Here is a 24671-nt window from a genome sequence, read left to right on the forward strand (position 1 = left end):
CTCTATTTTTGTCATTTTTTTTTGTTCTATGAGTAACTTCACAAAGAAATTTTGCAATGAAAAATATTGCGTATTATAAGATTTTATTGAATAAATTTCTCCGCCGAAAATATATTTTACCATTACTTAGCATTGTTAAATATCTCGGGTAAATTTCTCGAGTCTTGACTCCAGATGATGCACCATCTCCTTAGGTGCTAACACCAAGGAATTTGTTCTGTCGTTATTTATGATATTCAGAGGATATGAAGAAACCAAACTGCATTAGAACATAGATATAAGACATCCCAATAGGTGAAAGTACTACTTCCAAAAAGGCTAATAATAAGTCATTACGATACGTTACAAAGAGACCTCAAAAAGAGATTTTTTGAAACTATATTTTTTTTAAACTGATCTAAGGCAGGTTGGAGATTAAGCCTAGAACAACATTTTTTTGAAGTTCAGCATGAACTGAAACGCAAGATGAAAGTTGAAAAAATGAAACACTGCGCAGTTTTGCGTGGGCGACAATCTTCCAGCGAGAAGCGTAGGGAGAAAGCGATGCAGTCAATCATAGCCTAAACCGCGGTGCTGGTAGCCACAGCACTAAGAAATATTGTAGAACAAAGGCGCGATGAGAAAGCTTCAGTTGAGGAAGATCTGGCACTGCATGCTGGTGGTCAAGAGCTTCTTTACAGCCGGCATGAACGGTGACATCTCTGCAAAGTTGCCCGCCGAGACTGTTTGCGAGTGCGCCTGCAGAGCTTGATGATAATCGCCGGCCTCGACGCAAGAACACAAAGAATGCAATCCCTGCATCGTTGTTGCGCCAACCTGCATACACAAAGGATATTTAATTGTTTGTGCCTCTAGTAAACTTTAGATAAACATCTTCAAGATAACCATGTCTGGAACATCTAAAATGCCTCCCACTTCATTTTGTCAGATCTGAACTAATTGTGATCTAAGTTCCGCTACCTCAGCACTATATTTCTTGTATAGGGCCATTATTATTAGTATTCAGTCATTTGTAGGTATTTGATGTATATTAATACTATATCACCAGTAACATGATTCATCCTAGCTCATACGCAATCGCAGGTTTTTGCCAATTTCTATCAAATAAATGACAAATATGATCGGGTCCACTTGCCTGTCTACTTCGTAGCTTCTCGTAGAGGATCTCTAACTTGGGCCCAACACTATCGTACGTCTGGCGAATCATCTGATAAAAAACAAGGAATTATTTATTCTAGTTATTTTAGGAGATGAAAAGAGAAACTTGTCAATATAAAGTTAGTCTACAACGAAAAGTGACAAAGTAAAATAATATGCGTAAAATTGTTAAAAATCCACTGACCTGCTCTGCGAATCCTGGATTGGATGGCGCTCTTGCATTTTATAACTGATAATTTCATTTAATGTATGTCCGCTCCCTCTGATTAACAGTAGTGCGAAGTTTTTAATGAAGAATTGCATATTCTTAATTGCCAACTATAAACTTTTTTGGTCTAGCACGAGAACCCACCATGTTGGGAGCTGCCGCCAATCCCCGAGTATAGAGGCCGTTGAGGACGTTATAGATGCCCTGAGCCTCAGCAGGAAGAGGCAGAGGCGCCACTGGGGGCAGAAGAGGACTTGTGCTCTGCTGAGCGTTCATTCCTTGCGACGAGGAGGGAGGAGGGGCACCAAACCCGCTAGGGGGGCCCTGGGGCGCGAAACCTTGAAAGCCCTGCCGAGGACGTGGTTTAGGATAGTCGATATCATTCAAGGAAAGCCTAGAGAACGGCAGTTGCCGTCGACGCAATCTTCATATAATTATACGACGGCTCTGTCCACTGCCACGCTCGTGTCAACACATCAGTGCCGGGCATTGAACCCGGGCCATGCAAGTGATAGCCAGGCAGTTTTGTTACCCATTTGACCGAGGGAATCAAGTAATGGAACAACGAGGCTTTGTGACGTAAAACTTGGGTAATTACCAGCGACAAAACTAAGGCGAGTGTTGTGGTTAAAAATCCTAGTCAGAAACTTCTTAAAGTATAAAAATCAATCACTGCCAGATAGTGTGATGAGGCTTTCATACTGCTGCCATCAGCACAACCCGTTGTTCTAATTTTGTGTCAAGTGCGAATTAATGTAAAATCTGTCAAGAGTCTCGCGACATTCGTAGTTTCAGCTTCAAGCGTTGTTCTTTTCAAGCTCAGTTTACTCATCAACTGGAACAAATACAAATACCAAGTCGATCTCAAAGACGATACCAAAACCACAATCATCCCACGCCACAATCACAGGAAAAATGCAGTAATGATCTAGTTCTAGACTCACCCTCTAAATTGTTTTTTATCAAGCATTCCAGTTTATCAGTCATTAATCTGAAACAAATAGTTTTGACGTGTTACAGTCCCTTAACTGCGTTGATGAAAAATACTCAACTTGAAGGTTAAGAATCTAACGTGTGCTAATCGCTCTAAATTGCTAAACTTGGGAGTAATTTTTTTTTTATTTTTCAAAGGTGGTGGAGGACGGTAACTGGTTTATTAATGATTCATTTTACTCATAGTATATGTCAATGATAACATATTATTGTGGCGTGGTACATTGTGAGGCAAGGAAGGCACCGCACTAAAGAGTACCTGGAATCCCGTGGCGGGAGGTGGAGGCGTCGCTTGAGCGGGCACCATCATGCTGGGCGCAGGGCTGCTCTGCGGCGGCGGCTGCTGCTGCTGCTGCTTTGCCTGCAAATGAGGGCATTTTTTTCAATCACAGTAGAAAACAAATTCGTACTTTTTCTTTAGTCGAGTGCGGGAGAATTTCGTAAAAACATTCCTGCATTATGAACAAAGGGAACTAAATTTCTCGTTGTGAGGGAAATTTAATATACTGCAACCTTTATTATTTGATTCACACAAGTTGATCCGCCAAATTTAACGTCAACTGATGTTCAAACGAAAACATGAGGGTAAGTCTACTGGGCATTGTTAGAGCAAAGTTCTACAAACTGGCATTTTAAGAGAATACTTTGCAATGCATTTCTTGGAGTGGAATTCCAAAGCATCAGGATATTTTCTCTACAGTGACATCGGATCGAATAGCCGCGCAAGATAAACACATGAGCATGGATGATTCAACGCCTCACCACAACAACAGCGACCAGACAAGATGAACATGGCGTAAATAAGCCCTAGTATTATTTACACTTCCCACGAAGACATTAATCACACTCACACAATTTTTACAAAAATTCCTCTATTTCGGCTCTTCGTTCATTCACTTATCAAATAATCATATGTTAGAACTCGCTATGACATGTAAAAACAACTTGCGGCATCATACAGGAACGGTATCATTGTAGCATTTTATTTGTAGTTAGCACTACGAAAGGGCTTCAAAAAGTTCGTGGAAAAACAAGTTTGAAGAAAAAACTATTCAAGGCATAAGGTTTGTTTTCATAATATGCTCTATTTATTTCAATACATGTCTGTGAACGTTGATACTAGTCATTAAGTCCATCTGCGTTAAAATTTAGAGTCATGCTATATGAAGCATGCTTTTGCAGTGTTTTGCTGCTTCAATTGAAGGAAACAGGGTACATTTGAATTATTTTTTTCAGGTCTGGAAATAAAAACTATCAAAATCTTTTATAATAAAAATCTCTAATATTTTTCTTGTTCTCGCGGAAAATCAACTAACAAGATCCCCTATCCATTCCAGAAAACCTCCTTTTCTTCTTTGATGGGCCCACTTCCTCCCTTGAACAGCCGCAGGAGATTTGTCCGCGGGATTGTACTTGTAGAGCCATGTTTCATCCTCAGTAGCCATTTGCGTAAGAAAAAGTTCAGAGTTTTCATCCCACTTATTCATAATTTTCATAGAAAGATCAGCCCTTGATTCCTTTTGATCTGGGCGCAACAGTCTTGAAACCCATAGAGCGGTGAGCTTGCTTTGTCCCAAAATACCCACCAGAATTGGGTGTGCGCAACCCACAGAGATGTTGAAGATGTCTGCTGCTGATTTGGTGGTTATTCGCCTATCTTTTCCAATTAGATCACGAGCAGCATCAAAGCTTTCCTCAAAAACTTATTTGCGTGGCCTGTCTCTGCAGTTGCCATCTTTGGTCTCATTTCTTTCGCTTTTGGAACGACTGATCTATTTTTAGGTTGCTTACTTTTTTTGAGGCACTGTCACCATAAATTTATCTTAGAGAGTCAATAATTCAGCTGTTCTTCCACCCAAGCTTCAACATGAATTTGATGTTAGGATCTGGCCTAGATTTCGGCAAAAGCCATGTTGCATGAACAGTTGCTTTGCGTCCCGCGCTTGTAACATTAATTTAAGGGTCCATGAGAGAACACGTAACAAAATATTGATTAAAGATCGTTCTGGTGCATTGGCCACATATTCTCTTCATAGAATTTTTAGTAATGACCATTTTCCGCGAACTCTCGGAAGCCCCTCGTAGATATTAATTAAGAGCATTTCAAGGCATAAAACTGAGAAAAACTCCACAAAAAAGTCAAACGCGACAGTTATCGAAGTGAAAAAAACATGCATAGCATTTATTTCGTGCAGTCGACCTTTGTAAATAGTTCAAATGCGATATCTCTTGAAAAGTGACAATTTTTCGTTTTATTGGACTTCAAATAGCGTTCTCACTAAATATAATAAGAATTTTTAGGAAGCTCTACTAAGAATTTAAAAGCTGTAAGAATGCTTGCTGTGCACACGATGATGGGGAATAAATGATTATTTATTAGTGAGTTAATAATAATAATGAAATTTGTAATGGCGCTAATGCGAAAAATTCGAAAGATTTTTAATAAAATCTCCACTTCAACGCCGACGTTTAGGAACTAATTTGCAATTATTATTAACGAATCAAAATTAGAGTGCTGCAAAATGCAATTACAATTTTACACCAGTATACATTGCTCAGGAGTTTTTGTAGTAGCCATCGGCGGGAATAATATTCTTGTGTTCTTGGAGTTTTACGGTTACTTTTTGGAACTTCCATGCCCCAGAATTAGGACAAAAAATGAAGGGCAGCACGCACACTTCAGACTAGGAAAGAAACTGCTGCATTGTTTCAAGTCTCTGACTTTTTCCTTATTATCATTTTACACACTTTGCGATATTGTGCATAACAATATGGTAGAGTGGAAATGTTAACCGAACGATGAATGACAAGCATCGCAGCCTCGTATAATTGTGGCCAAACGAAATAATATAAAAACAGAAGATTACTCCGCACTGCCTAACAATAAATTTTTTATGTAATGGAAAATCTAATGGAGTAAAAAAAGGTAACGTCATTCGTTATATACTCCACGTAGTAACCAGGAGCGTGGTGGCTACTACGGTCACAATGCCGAAGACTATAATAGAAGGACTAGTTATCAAAGAATCGCCGTAAGCAAATCGCGCAAAAGCATGCCATGACGGACAAAAGTTGCAGTTATTACAGCCCACAGGGCATAAAAAGATCGTTAGTTAGTCAGGGCAAGCCATTCCCACGAGTAGCTTGACATCGCCAGGTTACCGAACCTTGAGGTTGTGCAGGCGTCTGGCACCGGAGTGCTCAGCGACACCTGGCGGCAGCGTAAGTAAACTTCCGCCCTCCTGCGCAGTTGTTATACCGACTTAAATTTACGCAAGTGTTCAGCCCTAAACGCAATAGTTGAAAAACTAAAATTAGAGACTGCGGAAAACAATAGAAAATTTATAATATAAGGCCGCTTACAAAGAGTAACGGCGTTAGCACCTACGATGGCAATGGAGATACGGCCTAAAGTGATCATTTGGTATGAGCTATGCTTTGAACTTTGAATGCTTTTATAACTTCTCATGTAATAATGAAGAGAATTAGAAGCTGTAATGGAAATGTGGAGCTAACCCGTTAAAAACCTGCGGTAATGTTAAGACGATATAAAGATCTACAGCGCAGAAATAAGAGATTTAAACAGCATGAAAATAGAAGTTATAAAGAACATTCATTTGTTGACTTGAGTCTTATTAATGGTAGGAAACTCTAGTTCAGATGTAGGTACCTACTGCAGGTCCAGAATTTACCTAGCCTAGTAAAAAAATCATTGCCATTAAAGATAAACAAAATTTATACTTTTAAACGGTCGATCATAAAAAAAGGTCGAGAAACCAAAATATTGTACGCTGGAAGTGATTGAAGTTAAATGGAAACCAAAAGAAATCCAACTTAAGAACAACATTGTACCGATAATCACGCCTGTGAATCAAACATCCGCAATGTCAATGTGTCAGTTGAGAAATTAAAACATTTTCACCATTATTGTAATATTCTACCTAGGTCCATAGAGACCAAAGGAGTCAGCTTACCCGCCTGGAGGCTGACATGGGAGGCGGGTCGTTCCAACCGCGCGGCACGGTTGGGTTGTAGGCGGCGGGTGGCTTGGGGGGTTCGGTTGGTTGGGCTGCCGCGTCAACCCCGTAGGGTATAGGGTCCCCTGCTGCGTGGGGAGGAGGGGCAGGGACTAGAGAGGAGGGGTAAGAGGGGTTAGGGTCCAAGAAAGAAGACGAAGTAGGGATGGGTTGGAAAGGTTGAGAGGTTACGGGTTGGAATGGTTGAGAGGGTACGGGTTGGAATGGAGCAGCAGCAGAGGGAGGTTGGAATGCAGGTGTGGGTTGGAAGGCCGCGGGGTTGTTTTGGTAAGCTGGGGTTGAGTTGACGGCGGTTGAGACGTAGCGGGCGCCAGCGCCTGGTCTCCTTAGGCCTGCGTGCGTTAGTGGCAGTCAGAGCAAGATGCAAGACATGGCATTCTGGTGATAAATGCTGGCATTCTGGTGATAAATGGTGGCATTCTGGTGATAAATGGTGGCATTCTGGTGATAAATGGTGGCATTCTGGTGATAAATGGTGGCATTCTGGTGATAAATGGTGGCATTCTGATGATAAAATAATGGCATTCTGGTGATAAATGATGGCATTCTGATGATAAAATAATGGCATTCTGGTGATAAATGATGGCATTCTGGTGATAAAATAATGGCATTCTGGTGATAAATGATGGCATTCTGGTGATAAATGATGGCATTCTGGTGATAAATGATGGCATTCTGGAGATAAATGGTGGCATTCTGGTGATAAATGGTGGCATTCTGATGATAAAATAATGGCATTCTGGTGATAAATGATGGCATTCTGATGATAAAATAATGGCATTCTGGTGATGAATGGTGGCATTCTGATGATAAAATAATGACATTCTGGTGATAAAATAGTGACATTCTGGTGATAAATAATGGCATTATAATAACGAAACATGGCATTCTAGCGCTCAATATTCACACAATTCTTCATGCCGCTCTGCTGAACAGCTACAATGCGCTATGCCCAAACGTCAATGTCACGTACATGGTCAATAGTTATTGCCTTAAGTATAGGATGCAGAGTACAAACACATTTAAACAACTATATATCACATTTTTAATTATTAAGATTGTTAAATAATTAAAAGGTGAGTTTGTATGAGCAAATATGGTGAGGAAATGAGCCGCAACTACAATGAGACTTTGATGACCAGTTGAGAAAGACTGACGAAAACAATCACATTATAGTTCTGAGATGTAAGAACTTGAATTGTGATGGTTCGGCAATGCGTAGGCAGGTGGAGATTTACTTAGACGTTGCAATTTCACAATTTTGGTCAAGAGAGGAACTATTGCAGTTATTTGCATTACCAATATTTAAACTCATTTGGAGAAAAAGTGAGAAATTTTACTTTCATTTGGTGCTGTCTGGTAAATATTCAAGCCTTACGATTCTTTAATAGTCCCAAGTATATCCCTTAATTATGGAATGAAGCATAATTAAGTAGTAAGTACAGAAATGAAATCCCATATGGGCATAATTTTCGTACTTCATAGAAAAGTTTACACGTGCGTTATGGACAAATTTCGCACGAACGCTCTATGAATGAAGTATAGAACGCCTGAGGTTCATTCTCACCCGCAAGGCCGTGCTTAGTTCCATGTTTGAGAAATTAGCTCGCAATACACCTACTGATATTCAATGTAATTAAGGTTCCATTTCATAGTTAAGGGTCGATAAGAACAATAAAATCTAGACGTTGTTAGGCAATTGCACACTACGAGCAATGATGCTGGGCTCGCTACTTGCATTAGAAATATTCGGGCTCAACAGTTGTGCATGCAGGCCTTCACGAGCGGCACTGAGTTAGTCAAAATTGCAGCGCTGCTTGATTTGTTATCTATAGTTATATACTAGTTAGTTCGCTTTAAAGACATAGCATAAGAACACAAGTGTGGTGCAGAAATGGAAACCTGCATTATAATGTTTCACTTCACTACTAAATATTTATAACTAAAATATATAAATTCAGAATAAATCACACCGGAAGTACATGGAAATCATGGTCCCCAAAGCATTGAAATTCGCTTCTTCAAAAATATTCGTTGATTTTAGCATAATTGTCACAAATTGATTGACGGATGGCATCAATGGACGCCATCCGGGTTGTCATCACGCCTATAATTGACAATAACGCGATGGTAGAACGTGATGAAATAACGCGATGGTAGAACATGATGAAATAACGCGATGGTAGACCAAAAGTTCACCTCCAGGTGCAGTGACAGAGGCGGCAGGAGGCGCGGGTGGGGGGAGGGCAGCGGCGGCGGGGGGCGGAGGGTGCGCCTGGTAGCCGCCGTACTGGTGGCCGCCGGTCGCAGGCTGTAAATTAGTAGACCGTAACTAACTTCCCTGACGAGTCTCCATGTATGTCTGCTTCAAAATACTATTCGATTTAATAAACAGATTAATTTTACGTAATTTTAGTGATATTACGAATTAAATTATTACAAACTTGCGTCTTCCTCTAAAAAAACTTACCGGAGCAGTCTTGAAAATATTCAAAACATTATTAATGAGAAATTATGCTGTTAACATATAATATTTAAAACATTATAAATGTGATGTTATGCTGTTAAATTATCCTGTAAGGATGATGAGAAGGAACTTGATGGTAGAGTGAGTAAAAAATAATAATAAAAAATAATAATAAATAAATAATAAATAAAGTAATTTACCGGCGGCGGGGCGAAGGTCTGCGGCTGCTGCGCGGGCTGGTAGAAAGCGCTTGGTTGGCCGCTGCTGATGGCGGGCGGGGCGGCGGGCGCTGCGGTAGGTGGCGGGGCGTTGAAGGCCGACGCCTGACGGGCCTGAACCGACGGAGTGAACTGCGGGGGCTGCGGCAAAGAAACGCGACATGACGGACACTTGCGACCAGCCCAACGACCTTATAACTATCAAGTATCAGTGGTTATGAAACTAGTTAGCCTGCTTCGAGTTCTAGGGCTTTTACACTCCAAAGTATCTCATCATTAATGACCTAGTACAAAGTACGGGTAACTTCCATCACCACAGGTACAAGGAAATTAATTTTATCTCGCAGAATATGAAAGACCGGCAGAATGTGAATGAAAAATGTGAAACTAGAAAATATGTCGCACTCAGATGAAGGAAAAATTTTATTTTCTTAACGTGCGATCAAGCTTGCTGGTTAGATGACTTTACGCCAACGACTGAGTAGTGACACCAAGAAAGTCAATGAAACATTTGATTCATTTAGCGGTAAACTAAAATACATTAGTGAGCGTTTTACAGGCTTGCTGGAAATACCCAGGGCGAAATGATTGTCACGCAACCGTAGTGAATCGGTCGTTAATCTAGACAGGCTGTTACTGATCATCAAAAGTCGAACTGATGATGGAGCTAGACTCCGAAAAGTTTTCAATATCGATATCATCTATCGTAGGTACGAGTGCAGAAGTTTCAGCTAAAGTTATAAGTCAGTTGTATGTTAACACAACACGTACTCGATTCATGTGAGGAAAAATAGGCCGTGTATTTCAGGTTAGAAGAGAAGAAAAGAAAGTTTTGACAAGACTAGTAACTCAAGAGAGAAAAGTAAGTTTTGACACGACTAGTAACTCAAGTGCGATAAGAAATGCAAAAAATTAAGCAAGATCAATACCGTGAGAATTCATCTTGTTTTGATTAGGAATAGATTAATAAGATATAATTTCACCATTCGTGACAGTTTTTCGGTCTGGAGATAAAAGATATCTATATCTATCTCCGGTCCGGAGATAGATCACTCGATTAGTGATCTATCTAGCAATGAGAGTCTCGCGGCACACTAAAATAAAAAACAAGATAAAATTCGGAAAATGTGTTCCGTTAAATATTATGAGGACGACGGACAGAAACAAGCTTCTGAACATCGATCTCCAACTGACAGTTTATGCGGGTCACCATTAACAGGTCAGAAGTATGTGGAGAGGCCACGTGTCGACACTCAACACGAACAATTCTAAGAATCAAATGAGTGCTCAAAATTAAAAAGTACAAGTTAAGAATTATCAACATTGTTAGTACAAAATTTAAACAGTGTGGTTACTTGTTAAAAAACTGTAAACAAAATTTAAATAGTGTGGCTACTTGTTAAAAACTGTAAAAAAAAAAGATCGGAATAAAGAAATTTAAACAGTTCTTGACCAAAAAAAAAAAAAAAATCTGAAACTCAAGGGACGAAGCTCGAATTACTACAGAAGAATCACACATGAAAGTGACGCAAAACCAGAGCGCTTCGATACAACGCTACAAGCAGCAACACAGCAAGGTTCTTGTCAGTACTGGGGCTACAGGTTCACGATGTCATGGCTTCATAATTTGAACTGCAAATGCATGAGGATGACCTCATCTAATCAAAAGCGATATTTTAAGCCTACATGTGGAAGCTAGGTCGGCAGCTCAATATAATTTTCTTCGAGATTTTTTTGATACTTCCAGTCGCACAATAAACTTTGATAAGATGAACGCCTTGAGATCGTGACGCTGCATTTTTTACCTTGACTTGCTAGGACGCTATACTCATGGCGCTACTCACCACCAGCGGTCCTGAACTCAGCTCATACGAAGCCTAAACACAGGATGTATCAATAAAGAAACTTGATGTATAAACCGGGCACCTAATTTCACAAAACTAAGATGCAATATCATACTAACTGAGCTACATAAATTAATTGATTGAACTTCTTGAAAAATGAATTTTGTCAATCTAAAGTAACTGTCGATACAAATGAAAACAGAAGGGCAAGCACAGATACGAGTAGAGCGATAAGATAAGACGATCAATGTTCTTGTCTCGGCAGGGAAGCCACCGTAATAGAGAGAGCTGTAATATAGCTGACATAAAGAAGACACCAACATAACAGCTCACAGTAATACTTCGTCGTACTAAAAACGTTAGAAAAAATTCAGCCACAAAAAGGTATTGATCTTAGCCACAGTTTTAGAACCACAACAAACTAAACTTGTAAAATAAAGTAGAAACGAGTAGATTAATATATCCTTATGCTTTAAAAGTCAATTCTATGGTAATAATTATAGTTTCTCTCGAAGTTAGAAAAAAGTGTAATGAAATTAGCTTCAGCGATATTTGCTTGATAAACCTTTCTTTACAGATTTCCTATGACACTTTTACCATGGACAAATAAGTTACACGAATTAACTGAATTGGTTATACTTTAGTTGATATATTGAGCTTCAGGATGTAGATCTGTACACTAATTGACAGAAATCCTCATACTTTATTTGATATATTGAGCCTCAGGATGTAGATCTGACGAGATGAAGTTTACCTGGAACGCAGCAGAGGGAGCAGACGCACGACGGTACGTTGGCTGCAGGGACGACGTAGACGTCGTGCGCGTGCGGGAAGCGCTGGAGTGGCTGTTGCCAGCGTCGCTGTAACCAAGGGCGCGCTCCAGGCGAGTGCGTAGCGCAACCAGCTCAGCCTGACCACGTACACCATAGGCTTTACTATCAAAAATAGTTAGTTGGCAACTCCGCCAGCCAATCACTGACGATCTTTCAAGCTAAACCCACTAATTACAGTCGAGAAATTGTCCGCTTCGTGTATCTAAGCTAGTTTTGAAAATAGGCCCTCAGTTTTTTAGGGCGCAAGCAACGCTGAGAAGTACTTAAGAACAAACTATCTACGCTTGAATAGTTACTTGCATGACGACGTCATGAAGTAAGAAACTTGGAGGAAATCATTCTACTTGGGGATCACATTGGTATCCGAGATACTCGACTGATGTCGAATACGAATACGATTGCTAGAACAAATCTCTTTACAAGTCGTTATATAAAACAACAACATTCCATCATCGGAATGCTCTATCTCAGTTCAGGACTTGACATTCAAGGCTTCAGCAGCCATACAATTCACAGGTTCAGCAGCCATCCTGTTCACAGGTTCAGTAGCCATACAGTTCACAGGTTCAGCAGCCATACAGTTCACAGGTTCAGCAGCCATACAGTTCGCAGGTTCAGCAGCCACGTATAATAGGTCGAGGAAGCAGCAGCGTGACCAGACCTGACTATCAAGAGAGGCGCTGCTGGCAAGGTAGCAGAGGGCAGTTTGTAGGGCGCCCTGAGTGGCCAGAAGACTGGCGTACTGCGCCAGGAACTGACCCACCGCTGCGCCAGCGTCTCCGTCTGTAGACAGCGCTGCGCCGCTCTGCTGCACCACCAGCACCACTTCCACCAGATCCTGCAGTCAGTTATACCGATATCAATGCTATTCTATGATAAATCAGCAATAGAAAAAAGTGGCTTCAACTTTACCAGTATTAAGGTTTCCAGCAGAGTAAACATGATTAAAAACTAACAAGGTCTAATATTATTCAAGTTCAACCGTGCAAACACGAAAAAAATAATAAACGTTATGATTCGTAAAGAAAATTTCAAAGGCTTTAAATTGGTTGTTTTTTCGTCAGTCCATGAAATCCAACAATGTTATCCTACAAACCTGTACGATTTATATAGTAAAGCTCAAGTTACCTGTAGATGTTGCGTGGAGAGAGCAGATCCCACTGGCTTGGTTTTGACCCAACACTGAACAAAATTATCCAGAGCGCCGGCGACCAGGTAGCACAGAAGCGCATTTTGAAGCTCATTGCTGAATTCTAGGCGGCTACCAAGACGCTCTGCAATGACGAGACAAAACTCGATAACACAAATAAAAACTTGCTATGAAACTTCTTTTAAGAAGCCATTATTGTTAGAGGTTAATTTCCTAAAGAAGTTGTCGAGGAACACGTAACTTCAAAAACCTAAACATCAAAGGATGTCCAAACGTAGTATGCTAGATCGAATAAATTTTCATGTCATGAGAATTTAGAATAAAAATTTTAGCCTGAACTCACGCAAGAGCTGCGGCCTGAGCTCAGCAGGCGCGTGGTTGATGACCGTCACGACGACCTCCTTCCAGTTGTCGAGGGAGCACTGAGCCACTACGGCGTCCAGGTCCGTCTTCACCACGGCTGCCGTCACGCCACACAGCGCATCGCTGTCGCTCTCCAGGCACAGCACGCGGTCGCGTGTCTAAGTAATTAGTTAACATTTGTTTATTATAGATCAGAGAAGACATCATCAGGTGTTGTATAATACGAGTAAATGAGTAAATGCACATCTAAGAACAACTTCACTAGTTTAATCTACTTATAAAATAAGTCATCGTCAGGTTTGATCTATGGTTAAGTAACAAATGTAAAAACTTGAATTGGGGAGCATCTATAACATTGCAGCCAGCATCAAATAAAATTCAGTCTTTTCGCAAGAAAAAACCTAATAGAAAGGTAAAAGAAAGGGAAATGATCTGGTATTTTTAGTTTAAAATATAATAATAAATATGAGTTGATCCAGTCCGGAGCTGACTTTCTGAGATAATATGGGGGCTAATGTGTACCTATTACTCATAATACACCTATTGATACAGTTCGGGGCTGGCGTGCTGAGACAGTATGAGGGCTAATGTGTATTGCTCTTAATGCACCTTTTGATACAGTTCGGGGCAGGCGTGCTGAGACAGTATGAGGGCTAATGTGTATTGCTCTTAATGCACCTTTTGATACAGTTCGGGGCTGGCGTGCTGAGACAGTATGAGGGCTAATGTGTATTTCGAGTCTTGGAGGCACAAGTCCACGGCCTCGTCTAGCTGCCCTGTGATGATGGCTCGTCGTATGGCTCCTCCAGCACCGTCCGGAGACACGACCACGTGACGACCCTCAGGCCCCGGCGAGTCTGGATCAAGCAGCTGCGAAATGCAACTCAAATGAAAACGATTGCCCTTCCACGCCAAGCTCGTCTTAACAAATTCCATTGTATAACTACTATAATGCATGGCTGCTGAATTCAGTAGTACCTATAGCTGCATGGTATTGAATGCAACTCGAGTGGTTTTAGTCTTAACAAGCCAAGTTAGTCTTGGTATAATCGCAGACTGCTAACACCCTAACTTAAGGTAACGCCAATTTTAGGCAAGACAAACATGGAATAAACATTTGTGGTTCATATATCGTGATATGAACGTTAATTTTAACTCACCTCAGGTTCGGGAGTTTTATCCGACGACTGCGCTGAAGCTATCATCTCAAACTGTTCACTCGGGTCCAACGATCCTGTGCTGCCTTCCTGCTGTACAATAACTAAATGATGTGCCAATTCGGGTAGGGGCAGAATAATGATGCTCAAAATTAGTGCTTGCGGTCAAGACTAATAATTGTCATTATAAATTTAACACTAATAGCATATATGAATGAAAAAGGAACCAAAAGAGACACTGCAGAACTGACAACAGCTACTCAAGCAGAGAAGTATTAATTTCACTAGCACACAAAGCCTAAATATGCAAGTATTTTTATGATGTTGTTATGATGTATTTATATGATGTTTTTATGTTGTGGTTATAGGTGAAATTGAATGTTTGCATTAAACGAAGTTGACAAAAACTCATGTTCTCATATAAGCGACATATTTCTGAACAACATACAATTTTGCTAATATCCTGACAAGAGGATAACTGACAGCAGTATTGAGTGCGCCCATCTGGGCGCTGAGAGCGCTGCTGGGGTCCTCATTGAGAGCGAGAGGCGCAGGGTAGCCCAGCAGGCTGAGGTACTGGACAGCAGCCGCCTCTCCAGCGAGGCCCGCGCTGATGAATTCCCATAATTCCTGTAATGCACAAATACGCACGACTCAGCATTAGGGGCAGCAAGCAAATTATACAATACTGACAATTTTTCAAGACAGCAAGCTAATTTGTTGCAATGTACTGTCTTATTATAGCGAATTTCAAACGGGAAAAATCAAAGACGTTTCATCACAATGAAATATATACTTGTTCTGTGCTACGGTCTAAAGAAGTATCTCTAGCAAGCTTTCTCATTTTTCGGCTCTCTATCTCTGAACAAAAGCATAACTAGTAAGGTCTCCGTTGGGAACTAACTCTCTCGTGATGATCCGTGAGGTCGGCGAGCTTGTCAGCACAGAACTCTCTCTATCTCTGAACAAAAGCATAACTAGTCAGGTCTAGTGAGGTCGGCGAGCTTGTCAGCACAGAACTCTCTCTATCTCTGACCAGAAGCCTAACTAGTCAGGTCTCCTAGGGGAACTAACTCTCTCGTGATCGTCCGTGAGGTCGGCGAGCTTTTCAGCACAGAACTGATGGACGCCGGCGCCACCGAGCGCCGCGAGGAGGTCGTTGCCGCGCTGCACGAGGTCAGGCTCTGTCACCACCTGGCTGATGGTCACAACACCAGAGCCTGCATTCCAGCTCAACAGTTGCCCGCCAAACTGAAAAATCAGCAAACTGTAATCTATAAGGTCCAAAATTTATAAGTTTTAAAACATCCTAAATTAATAAGAAATATTTCTAAACAAACATAACATTTGGAAATTTCAGCGTAATTTTGTTTGTCAAAAAAGAACACTTTGTCAGTGAGAAGAATTTAAACTATCGTAGCTTTGAAGATCAATTCAATGGTTTTCCTTATTGGCATACCAATATTTAACTGGCCATAGTAATAGTCGTTAATGCCATCTTAATAGATTATAAACAAAGGGAAAATGGGATGATGTGACTCCTACTGATTTGCATGCGTGAAGAACATCCATACAACGTTTTTCCTTAAAATTAGCAGTCTTTGTTCAGTTTGTTTTTTGTAGCTTTGTTCTTTGGAGCTACGATAAGTTGCATCAAATGCATAAAAACTCTAATTGAGAACATGAAAGTACCTATACTTGTCACTATGTTTAAATAATTTCTACAAGTCACTTTCTGTAGAAAATGCAACGAGTAAACTAACCCCAAAGGAACAGCCGCTCTTAGAAGGGAAGAAGGCAGGAGGACGCGCCAAATAGACGGTCTGAGGCTGCACTGAAACAGGCGCTTCAGACGGCATCTCCATACCAGGGAAACTGTCAGCAATCGCCGAGAACTGAAACGTAAAAATTATTCAACTACATCTGAACCTCATTACAGAACATAAAATAACGCTTCCCACAGAGGTAACAATTAGAAACAATTTTTATTTTGTGTTAAAGTGTTTTTTACATATGTTCTATATAATTTTACATAAAGCTCTTAGTGATACACTGTTAGAAAAAACGGTGAAAAAACGGTCCCACTGGCGTTCTAGTGGCCGGTGGCCCCGTGAAAATAAACTGTTTCGCCGTTTTTATCAGATGTTTTACGGATTTCTAGTGTTAAATTAGAATAAAAACGGCGAAACGGTGTTTCTTTCACGTGCCGACCGGCCACTGAAACGCCGGTATAATACCGTTAACGGTAATTTTTCTAACAGTGTATGTACATAGGTATATTACGACCCAAATCACACGAGGGTCATTATGATATTGCCAACAGCCGGGTGGGTTTATATTTTTCAATGAAATAATTTGTCAGGAATTAAAAGCCTCACATCCAACACGCAAAGAAAACAACAGCTAGAGAAGTGACCATCATTATAAGGGCCATAACGTTGCCATTGTAAAGGCCATACATGCACCTCAACATTGCGCGAAAGATTGTAACCGCCACCCAGTAGAAAAATGTCAAGAGCCATAACATCGAAATTGCAAGGGCCATAACATCGAAATTACAAGGGCCATAAGCCCATAACATTGAAATTGTAAGAGCCATAACATTGAAATTGGTAGAGCCATAATATTAAAATAATAAGTGCCATGCAGGCACCTTGACATCGCGCGCAGGAGGGTAGCCGCCCCCCAGCAGAGAGAAGACGCTGACTGTGCCATCGACGGTGGCAGAGGCGACGAGTGCGGGGTCGCGGTGACACCAGGCCACGTCGAAGCTCCACTGGTTGTACGATGGCACCTCACACAGCAGCTCAGCCGTACTGGCACTCCAGCACAGCATTCTGTACGTAAAACCAGTTAATTTGTCAGTATCTAATACTCAGAGACTATAAAATGTAATCATCAACATTGTTATATTTTATTCCCAGATGTTGTCCACAGAATGAGTGCAATAAAGAACTGGCATGACGAAATGGACTTGTCAATACTTGTTCGAGTAGTAGAAAAATTATGCTCAACTAAAATAAGTTTTATTGATTCCAGTTCGAAGTAATTTGTTCTCACCTGTTATCCTTGGCAGCAGAGCAAATAATATCATGGTCCTGCATGCACCAGTCAAGTTTTTGCACGCCTCGTTGATGACCATCAAATTGCTTTAAAGGTGCGCTTGCAAATCTCAAATCCCACACCTGAAACAAAAAGGAATCTTCCACAGCTACTCAACTGATGCAATATGAGGATGGACAAAACGACTCTAAACATTACAGTGAAAGACATTGAATAATTTGAACATCAAAATTATTCCATTACTACTCTCGGTCGCTTCGAGTAAATGGTAAGATAAACTAATTTACTTAAATGTTCGCATCAATACTGGGATAATGGCAAAAAGAAATGAATATTCTTTGTAATCCTTGAATGAAAATTAACGAGTACCAAAATGGAAGTAGCCATTAAGCTCAGCTATGGGAGAATCCCAGGACCAAGTATGACAATCAGAAAATTCTCATTGACCATAATTTCAAAGTGGAATACAAATCTTACTTGGCAGACAGGCGTCAGATCATCTTCAGATGCAATAACCATCTGAGTGGCAACAGAAGGATGCCAGCACACAGTGCTCGCCTTCATCTGAAATGGGAATTAATGTTGGAATTTATTACTTAATTAATGCAAGATGCTGAATGAATGACTGAAAGCCATGTTAATACCAGTGGCAGGACTTGGTAGATACAAGCAAAAATTTCTTAAACCAAACCCCAAGATTTGTTCAAGAATATTTCGCATATAAATAAAGATATTCAACATGAATTAATATAAACAGGATTAAGCTCCCATTGAACACTTCTGAATGATCTTTCCCATTTCTAAGATATTGGAGAAGATTATCATCATATGAACAGATACTTTTAGAAGTTTAATACAAATCCAGATTATGAAAAAAACTAAGAAAACCCAGACATCAAGAACTATCGCAATAGACTTGATTAAAATAGCCTATATCATTTCAGCATATCACAAACATTTACATACTAACCCTGTTTCAGTAACAATACAAAAATCTATCAGTATTATCTTACACGGGAGACAGCATCCGAGATCTGTACGATGCTTGTACTTTTACGCAAATCAAAAACAACACAGCGGCCCGCATATGCGCATGCCAGGATGTGCTCCACTTGTCTGTAGAATAATAGGAATATCAATATTTATTCAATGCAGTCCACATATAACATATGTCTGATCATGAGATTATTGTGAAGAAACATGTCACCTGAACACACATGATACTTCATACACTTGGGGATTAGAAGAGTGCATCAATGGTGTCTTCAAATAACCTGTTCCATGCAACACTGGAGACGTCAGAAGCAAGAGTGGCTTTTGTTCCGGGGCTCATAGGTACGGCTGGATCGTTGATATCCCAAATAAAGACCTCACAGTCTTGAGAACCTGATGCCAACAAGTTTGGCTGCAAAATGAGGCTCATTATAAATCTGTAAATGATTTTTTTTATAAAATCATTTTAATCAAGAGAAAATTGAATAGCATTACATACAGCAACACATTAACTTTCTGGATGCGAAGTAACTTGAAGTAAAATTAAAGCCTGACTATCAACCAGAAGTTTGAATACATCAATTGTAACGAGAAGAGCAATGAGAGAAGAATAATTTAACCACCCTGTGTGAGTTTCAAGTATAAACAAAGCAATAATAAATTAATTGAATGCTTCAAAGAAGCTTGCACAGAGAAGGAAAAAGAAATTTAAAAATATTGAATTGAAGAACTTTGAACTACAATGAAAAGAGGCAACAAAAACTTGGAATGAGATGGTAAACACAGCAAATTAAAAGTATAAGAAAAAAGAACTAACCTGGTGCACATTAAAGTCAAGGGCATAGACAGGGCCAGCATGCTTTCCCTCCATGACTTTGATGAGAGAAGCACTGCTGCCAGACATGAGCTGCTTGCCATTGTATAGGTAGATGCCACCGTTGTCCCCAGCACACGCCACTACACCAGCTCCACCAGCCACTTGTTGACCACCAACGCCCCAGACCACATCATTGAATCTGCATACAAGATATCAGCATCACAAGAGAACAACAATTTTGTATGATTTACATTAAATCAACTAGTTACATTGCAATTTTCATCAATAAAGTTATATAGGACGAACATTTTTAAATGAAAAACCAAAGAGCACTCAATGTAATGTTTGTTGGGATGACACTCAAATGTTGACAAGAATGACAAGGAGTGCGCCTCTTTTTTGATGCACTAATCATAAACATGAGCAGTGAAGACTTTATCACAACATGAGCTTGGTGGTGAATCTCAACACAAGTACAGCCTTCTTCCCAAAAGGTTCAATACTGCAGCTGCCAGCAGGACTTTCTAGGAAGCACTGGTGAGCACTTCAAACTCAAATGACAATTTATAGAAACAAATCAGATCTTCTTTAAAATAATGAAAATGCATCTTTAAGCATTTCAGTCTAAGATTGTGTTTGACCTCTTTATTCCTTCTTACTTATTAGTAAAGTAAACATAGCATTTTCAATATTCATAAACTTCAAATGAGAGAACTACTGTAACAAAATTTTAAGTGAAATTTATTTCAACCAATTATAGGACAAATTAAAAGGAAAACTCACTTGGTAACTGCACTGATGGAGCCATCCAGTTTCATAGACAGGTTCTCTTCACCAAGATTCAGAGAATAGACCTACACAAAGAAAAATACATTAGGATCAAGTAAGACTGAAACCCTATTGCCCAATGCAAGCATTTATAATTGTATAATTGTACCAGCATAACTACTCATTTTTGATCTTCCAACCACCTCACAAATGCATCCATTTCCATGAAACTATTCCTCACAGGACCATTTTAATGCAAGATTCTATTCTAAAGTATTCTAATGAATACCATCATTAATAGTAAGAATAACTAATTTTGTAAAACAACTACAATTTTTATTAACTATATCAATACAATGTAAATTTCACCTGAACCAAAGCATTTTTGCTTGTAGGATCTGCATGTTTAGCAGCAGTGGCACATGCAAGGCGTGGAGATTGCAAAGTTGCTGGAGACCAGGCTATAGAGGCTGTGATAGCCACCTCTTTCACTTTCATTGCACTGATGGATCACAAACCCTATCAGCAGCAAAATATTCAGCTCTTGTTTGCTGATCTAGAAAAGAAAATGTATGATGGTTAGACCATAAACTTTGGTAAGATATGATAATTATAATAAAGATATTGGGAAAAAAATTCTGAGAAGGGAGTGATTTTTAATTGGTGCTCAATGCATTTTTAAAAAATGCATTCAATACATATAATCAATACATATAATTTTAAATTCAATACATATAATCTACAACTATAAAAATATATCCACCGTAATTACATTGAGGAACTATAATGACCAACAAACAAGCTTAATCTTAAATTGCATCCATGTCCAATTACAAACTCATTGAGATTGTGCTGCCTGATTGTGCACTTCAGTGAACATTTAGATAGCATTTAATAAGAGGTAATTCATTTAAGAGGAATCTTGCACTTTAAAATTGGCAGAAAAGCTCTAGCTGCCACCCAGAAGGTTGAAATATTCCAAGCCTAGACAAAACTGTGCCATTTTCAGAACTTTCACAAAAAAAAAATTAAGCAAGGGCCATGGGAATGGTTAAAATTATCAAAAAATACGGGCATTTTTTTCATTTAGGCATAATTTGTCAAGTTTCTACCTAATTTCCCAGTTAAGATCTATGATAATGCAAACCAAATTTTTTAAACTGTACAAATTTTTTAATTATTATGTGTGACAGATTTTGGTAAAATATACAAAATTCAATGAGGCTAAGGTTACAAGTAGCCAGCCACTTTTACTATGGAAAATGTCTAATCTCTTAGCTGTGATTGGATTTTTGGAGCCACAATTTCATGAATTTTTGAGCCACAACTCCATTTGTTCGAACTGTTTGAGTGCTTCTAGGGCTCGAACAGCCATTTTTGAGGCACAAACTCATTTGCCAAACCAGAAGTTTGTTTGTCAAGCCATGCACACATATCATGTCAAATATCTGATTTTACCCAAAAAGTTACAACAAAATCATTTTTCTTCACTTGAAAGTCATTTGAGCATGTGTTACAGTGTTTGTCAAGAGAGAAAATAGTACGTTTGGCCTTTGGGTGTCTCTAGTCAAGAGGTAACATTAAGGTGCCACTGTCTAAAGCAAGAACTGACACCCTGATCAATATATATTTATCTATATATATGTATATATACATTGGTAATACCATGACAATTATTAGTTGACATTTTTCAATTAGTTATTGAAGGAAAAAGAACATTTTCTGGCTAGTGGCTACTGCAGGATATTTTGGCAGGAGTGTTGAACTTGTAGTACTAATGCAGATTGTGAAAGTTAAAAATTTTATGAAGCGACATATTTCTGAAGTGCCAACCACAATTTTATCAATCATACAAAAATACATAGGGTAAATGCGGTATATTCCGACATCCTGTGTAATTCCGACACTTCTCAACTTTTTTCCTTTATATTAAGCTTTGTTTAGTTCCACGCATTCATTGATGGTTGAAATAGTGACATCATACTATTGCGTGCCATACTATTACCAAAACACTAGGTCTGGGCCATCTGGCAGGAAAATGTTGAGATCCAAAGAGAGACAGTGCACGTCACCCAGTGAGAACATTGAAAACGTGTCCAAGTTGATAGTTGACCTTGCTCTACCAAATAAAGATAAACTGTTTGTGTAGAAAGAATATTATGGTTTGAGACTTTTAAATAAGTCTGTGAATAGATTAGGAATCCTTCAAGTTTACTTGTATTTGCTGATTTCAAGTGTTAAATAAATTAATAGATGATAAAGTTAAGAGATGGTTTTAGACACATAAAAACTAATTCCAACACAGCTTGGAATTAGACACACACAGCTCGTTCTGAGCTGTGTGCAAAAACTAAAATTTTCTTAATTAAAAGCTTAATATCTCTTAATTGAAAGCCTAATTAAGTAGTGTTCAATATTCAATAGTGTTCAATATTCAATAGTGTTCTAATTCTGAGCTGTTTTGTATTCCAATACAGCTCACACAGCGATAGGAATTCGGACACAAGAGGGTTGGAATTACGAACCAGTTGAGTTTGAAGCGCGGCCGGAATTAGTCTCACAAAATGCCAAATTTAGTCACACACAGCGTCGGAATATATGGATTTGATAGGTTTGCATTCTAAAGGCTTTTAAATACCTAAATATGGCATCAGTTTGTGACGTTTCATTGTTGCTGGCACATAGTGCGGTGTTTTGAGAGTGACCTAGACGTAGAGCAAACAGAACTTGAGTTGTGCATACGGTGATTTTTTATACCTAGCCATTCATTTTTTGCTACGTCCTTAATATGTCGGAATATACCGCTCCAACTTTACGCAAGTGTGCAAAATTTCAGATCGATAGGATAAGTAGAAGTGTGTTAAATTTCAATTATAAGATTTGTAGCAGACAGACAGTGAGACAGACAGACAGACAGCATAGTGACAAACCAGAGATTTTTTATAATCAGTTCATTTCTAATTTCCTTATTTATTCAAGACTTAAACCAATTTCTTATGTAAGATAATGCTGGTATCCTTGATACTTTACTGGTCTACTTATAGGACTCAAAAATGAACTTGAGGGAGAGTCTAAAAAACTCTCTGCTTTGCCACTATGACAGACAGACAAACAAACAAGAAGTGAAGTTAAAGAGAAGTAGGATATTGTAAAAATATGCATTTAAAAATTACTTTTTAAAGACAACACTTCTGAAAAATCCAGTGTCTTGTGTGTTACACATGTTGCGATGTAGGTACAATGAATTTCTAATTTTATTTTCAAATATTGAAAAAAATTATTTTTCAAGACTTTTTTCAAAATTTGAAGATATCAAAATTTGGTACATTTTCAAAATTATTTATTCAGTCAATTGATTCATGCATTGTCTCTGACTTTATGCAATTGTGCAAAAATTTCAGATCAATTGGACATATAGTGGCAAAGCAGAGAGTTTTTTAGACTCTCCCTCAAGTTCATTTTTGAGTCCTATAAGTAGACCAGTAAAGTATCATGCATAGTGGCAAAGCAGAGAGTTTTTTAGACTCTCCCTATTTTCTAAATAGTTGGCCGAAGACTGAGAAATATATTAAATGCAAGAATTTCAATCTAAATGTGTCGGCAAGATCTTCTGAAGGCAAAAATTTGGCTACTGAAGCATCGCCAAAGATCTTGCAATATTCATCCACTCTCTGCACAGTGGGGTATAAGATTTGTAGCTAGCAGACAAAATTATTTTTTGATTTTTTTTAATAATGCAAAAAAAAATTTTTTTAATTTATAAACTCAGCTTTTTGTTCTGTCAATTGATTCATGCATTGTCTCCAACTTTACGCAAGTGTGCCAAATTTCAGATTGATTGGACAGGTAGAAGTGTGTTAAATATTGATTATAATATTTGTAGCAGACAGACAGACAAACAAACAAGAAGTGAAGTTAAAGAGAATAGAGAAGTATTGTAAAAAGGTCTGGTTTGGTCATTCCTACTTAAACCAAGGCTTAAGCTAAGCTAAGGCCTAGGTATCTTGGCATCTAATTTTCCAACCTATCAGAACCTACTGGTTAGTGGCAGTCAACAGTGGCACACTGGCACTGACCGAGTACTGGCTACTAATGACTTGACTTTTCTATCAAAATACTCACTACGTAGTTCTAACAGATTGTTATATAAATTTCGCCCGTGACCCGTCGTCCAATGCAGCTCATAATGGAATCTTTGCCCTTCGGGTGAATTATGAACCAATCAATTTGGTTGAACGCCACTACTTACTTTTGAAGCGACGAAATCATCACAAGCTCCGGAATAACATCGGTTGTTCCGCAATATGTCACTCTACGTGGCTCTCGTTCCTAAGCGCCATCTATGAGAAAAAATAACTCTTTGGGAAAGCTACTCTGAAAAACATAGTGCGAATTTTGCAGTGTTCTATAAAAACTAGGTTAAATGAAAAAAAATTTTAATCATAAGTTATTTGACCAATATTGTAAATTGTACTCACATTTATTAATGAATCAGCTTTCGAAGTGCCTCTTCATCCTCCGTTCAAAATAGTTGTGGTGTTGGCAAAATGAAAAAAAAATCAAGCTAGTCGTTTTAAAATCATGTATGACTTCACCAAAATG

The 24671-nt window shown here is 39.0% G+C and overlaps 1 protein-coding gene across 5 annotated transcripts; it reads right to left on the reverse strand.

Annotated features, from left to right (window-relative positions):
- Positions 1 to 260: 260 nt before the first annotated feature.
- Positions 261 to 24403, reverse strand: LOC108673044 (protein transport protein Sec31A). 5 transcript variants are annotated; one of them, XM_047885459.1, is made up of 27 exons: positions 24319 to 24403; positions 20439 to 20625; positions 20085 to 20155; positions 19302 to 19500; positions 18766 to 18896; positions 18505 to 18607; positions 17969 to 18055; positions 17489 to 17613; positions 17082 to 17265; positions 16192 to 16323; positions 15503 to 15679; positions 14912 to 15058; positions 14432 to 14518; positions 13950 to 14141; positions 13252 to 13429; positions 12887 to 13032; positions 12420 to 12596; positions 11680 to 11835; positions 10926 to 10958; positions 9064 to 9222; positions 8596 to 8707; positions 6334 to 6728; positions 5527 to 5601; positions 2619 to 2720; positions 1511 to 1714; positions 1136 to 1207; positions 261 to 816 (listed from the first exon to the last, which is right to left on the reverse strand). In XM_047885459.1, exons 2-27 carry the CDS (start codon positions 20565 to 20567, stop codon positions 628 to 630), a joined length of 3762 nt encoding a protein of 1253 aa, XP_047741415.1. In that variant the 5' UTR covers positions 20568 to 20625; positions 24319 to 24403; the 3' UTR covers positions 261 to 627. The 5 variants fall into 5 exon arrangements, with proteins under 5 accessions (XP_047741415.1, XP_018016307.1, XP_047741407.1 ...); XM_018160818.2 differs by having other exon boundaries at positions 14432 to 14521; XM_047885451.1 differs by lacking the exon at positions 24319 to 24403 and adding an exon at positions 24192 to 24310 and having other exon boundaries at positions 14432 to 14521.
- Positions 24404 to 24671: the final 268 nt, after the last annotated feature.

Source organism: Hyalella azteca, unplaced genomic scaffold (genome assembly GCF_000764305.2).
Source record: "Hyalella azteca isolate HAZT.00-mixed unplaced genomic scaffold, Hazt_2.0.2 contig2171, whole genome shotgun sequence".
Lineage (NCBI taxonomy): Eukaryota > Metazoa > Arthropoda > Malacostraca > Amphipoda > Hyalellidae > Hyalella > Hyalella azteca.

Coding starts and splice junctions, on each gene's coding strand:
- LOC108673044 (XM_018160818.2), bottom strand. CDS start 20,567: ATGAAAGTGAAAGAGGTGGCTATCACAGCCTCTATAGCCTGGTCTCCA. Junction 14,522..14,911: donor TGGGCGCACTCAATACTGCT/GTCAGTTATCCT, acceptor GTTATTGTACAG/CAGGAAGGCAGCACAGGATC. Junction 13,033..13,251: donor GCTCAGGCCGCAGCTCTTGC/GTGAGTTCAGGC, acceptor TCGTCATTGCAG/AGCGTCTTGGTAGCCGCCTA.